This window comes from Papaver somniferum, chromosome 1 (assembly GCF_003573695.1).
Source record: "Papaver somniferum cultivar HN1 chromosome 1, ASM357369v1, whole genome shotgun sequence".
Classification (NCBI taxonomy): Eukaryota; Viridiplantae; Streptophyta; class Magnoliopsida; order Ranunculales; family Papaveraceae; genus Papaver; species Papaver somniferum.
The window spans coordinates 247,952,954-247,955,259 of record NC_039358.1 but is presented as its reverse complement, the minus strand read 5'-3'; the positions used below and the strand labels follow the sequence as shown (position 1 = coordinate 247,955,259).

General features: G+C 39.1%; 1 protein-coding gene across 1 annotated transcript; it reads left to right on the top strand.

The window, feature by feature from the left end:
- The first annotated feature begins 1,192 nt into the window (after window positions 1-1,192).
- Window positions 1,193-2,306, top strand: LOC113276353 (putative F-box protein At2g02030). The gene is made up of 2 exons (XM_026525945.1): window positions 1,193-1,820; window positions 1,876-2,306. Exons 1-2 carry the CDS (start codon window positions 1,193-1,195, stop codon window positions 2,304-2,306), a joined length of 1,059 nt encoding a protein of 352 aa, XP_026381730.1.

Here is a 2,306-nt window from a genome sequence, read left to right as displayed (position 1 = left end):
TGCGCGTCGTCTAGGTTTAACGGAGAACATGGAAACCGAAACCAAAGGAAGGAACGAGAGTATTGGCAGTAGAGGAAATGGTAATATGAATGAATTTAGTGATCTGAGCTCAAAACTCGCGAGCACCGAATTCTTTGCCGATCATAAAGAAAAAAATATGGATGAATTTCATGGTGATAGTCTTGTTCTGTGCAACATACTAAGTAGACTTGATGTTGGAGCACTAATGAGATTCAAGTCTGTATCAAAACCTTGGAGATCATTAATTGAGAAAAATTCTCACCGGGTTAATCTACACCTTACACAGTTAGAAAAACGTCGATGTGGTGACATGGACACTGCCCTCATTATTTCTCAATTTCATGATGTTCATCGTAATGCTTTATCTGAAGAAACCGTTCATCCTAATGCTGAATGCGAAGAAACTGAATCAAGTTGGTACCGCGCTGGGTTTTTGTTGCCTACGCGTCGGAGTGGATCGGAGGAAGTGGTTTCTTGTGATCCTTATTTATCATATTTCCCGGTGGAAGAAACAGTGTTGGAACCAGTATATGGTTTAATATGTTGTGCTAGTTATGGTGGTGTTCTCATCAGAAATCCGATAACCGGAGAAACGACATCCTGGATCTATACAAAGGACACATGAAGCAGTTATGTCGTGCGTCCAGGAGCAAGGGATGAAACTTGAAGATAAACCAGAGGAAGAAGCTAAGGAAACACTTATTTCAGTCGACTTATGTTTGCATTCGGATACGACCCAATTACTAAGCAACACAAAGTTTTATGTGTAAGTCGTTTTGTCTTTCAAAATGATGACATTGACAATTATATGGATTGTAAAGTTGGCTGTGAGGTCATGACAGTAGGTGAGAATACATGGAGAACAATCGACGAATTCCCACAGAGCATAGCAATCAGTCAATCCAGAAAATCTGTTTATATGAATGGTTCCATATATTGGATGTGTGATGATGAGGTGTGCATGCCATTTACTCTATTACATATATATAAATTAGCTGCGCATCGTCTAGGTTTAACAAAGAACATGAGTTAAAGAGAAAACAGGGAAACAGAAACCAAAGGCAGGAACGAGAGTATTGGCAGTAGAGGAAATGGTAATAAGGATAAATTTAGTGATCTGAGCTCAAAACTCAACAGCACCGAATTCTTTACCGATCATAAAGAAAAAAATATGGATGAATTTCATGGTGATAGTCTTGTTCTGTGCGACGTATTAAGTAGACTTGATGTTGGATCACTAATGAGATTTAAGTCCGTATCAAAACCTTGGAGATCATTAATGGAAAAAAATACTCACCTAATTAATCTACACCTTACACAGTTAGAAAAACGTCGATGTGGTGACATGGACACTGCCCTCATTATTTCTCAATTTCATGATGTTCATCGTAATGCTTTATCTGAAGAAACCGCTCATCCTATTGCTGAATGCGAAGAAACTGAATCAAGTTGGTACCGCGCTGGGTTTTTGTTGCCTACTCGTCGGAGTGGATCAGAGGAAGTGGTTGCTTGTGATCCTTATTTATCATATTTCCCGGTGGAAGAAACAGTGTTGGAACCAGTATATGGTTTAATACGTTGTGCTAATTATGGTGGTGTTCTCATCAGAAATCCGATAACCGGAGAAACGACATCCTGGATCTATACAAGGACACATGAAGCAGTTATGTCGTGCGGGGAGGAGCAAGGGACGGAACTTGAAGATAAACCAGAGGAAGAAGCTAAGGAAAAACTTATTTCAGTTGACTTTATGTTTGCATTCGGATACGACCCAATTACTAAGCAACACAGTTTTATGTGTAAGTCGTTTTGTCTTTCAAAATGATGACATTGACAATTATATGGATTGTAAAGTTGGCTGTGAGGTCATGACAGTAGGTGAGAATACATGGAGAACAATCGACGAATTCCCACCGAGCATAGCAATCAGTCAATCTAGAAAATCTGTTTATATGAATGGTTCCATATATTGGATGTGTGATGATGAGGTGTGCCTGCCATCCGAAAACAAACTAATTATGGTATTTAATGTCGGTAGAGAGACTTTTAGAGAGATTTTAATCCCTTGCTACGTACATGAAAACCTTGGACATACGATGGTATTAGGAGAAGTTGATGGGAAAATAGCAATAGCTGCTTGTCAACGATACAGAGGATATTATGATAATATCAGGTTTTGGATATATGAGAATGTCAGTGATCAGGAGCAACTGCTTGGGATGACCGCAAACATCAATTCTACTGGTACTGGTACTAGTTATAATGTCATTGGTGGTAATGGATAA

Bases quoted from the DNA above. Each gene is read 5' to 3' on its own strand.
- LOC113276353 (XM_026525945.1), top strand. From the start codon at position 1,193: ATGGATGAATTTCATGGTGATAGTCTTGTTCTGTGCGACGTATTAAGT. The intron at 1,821-1,875 runs GTAAGTCGTTTT...TGGATTGTAAAG, and splicing joins TAAGCAACACAGTTTTATGT to TTGGCTGTGAGGTCATGACA.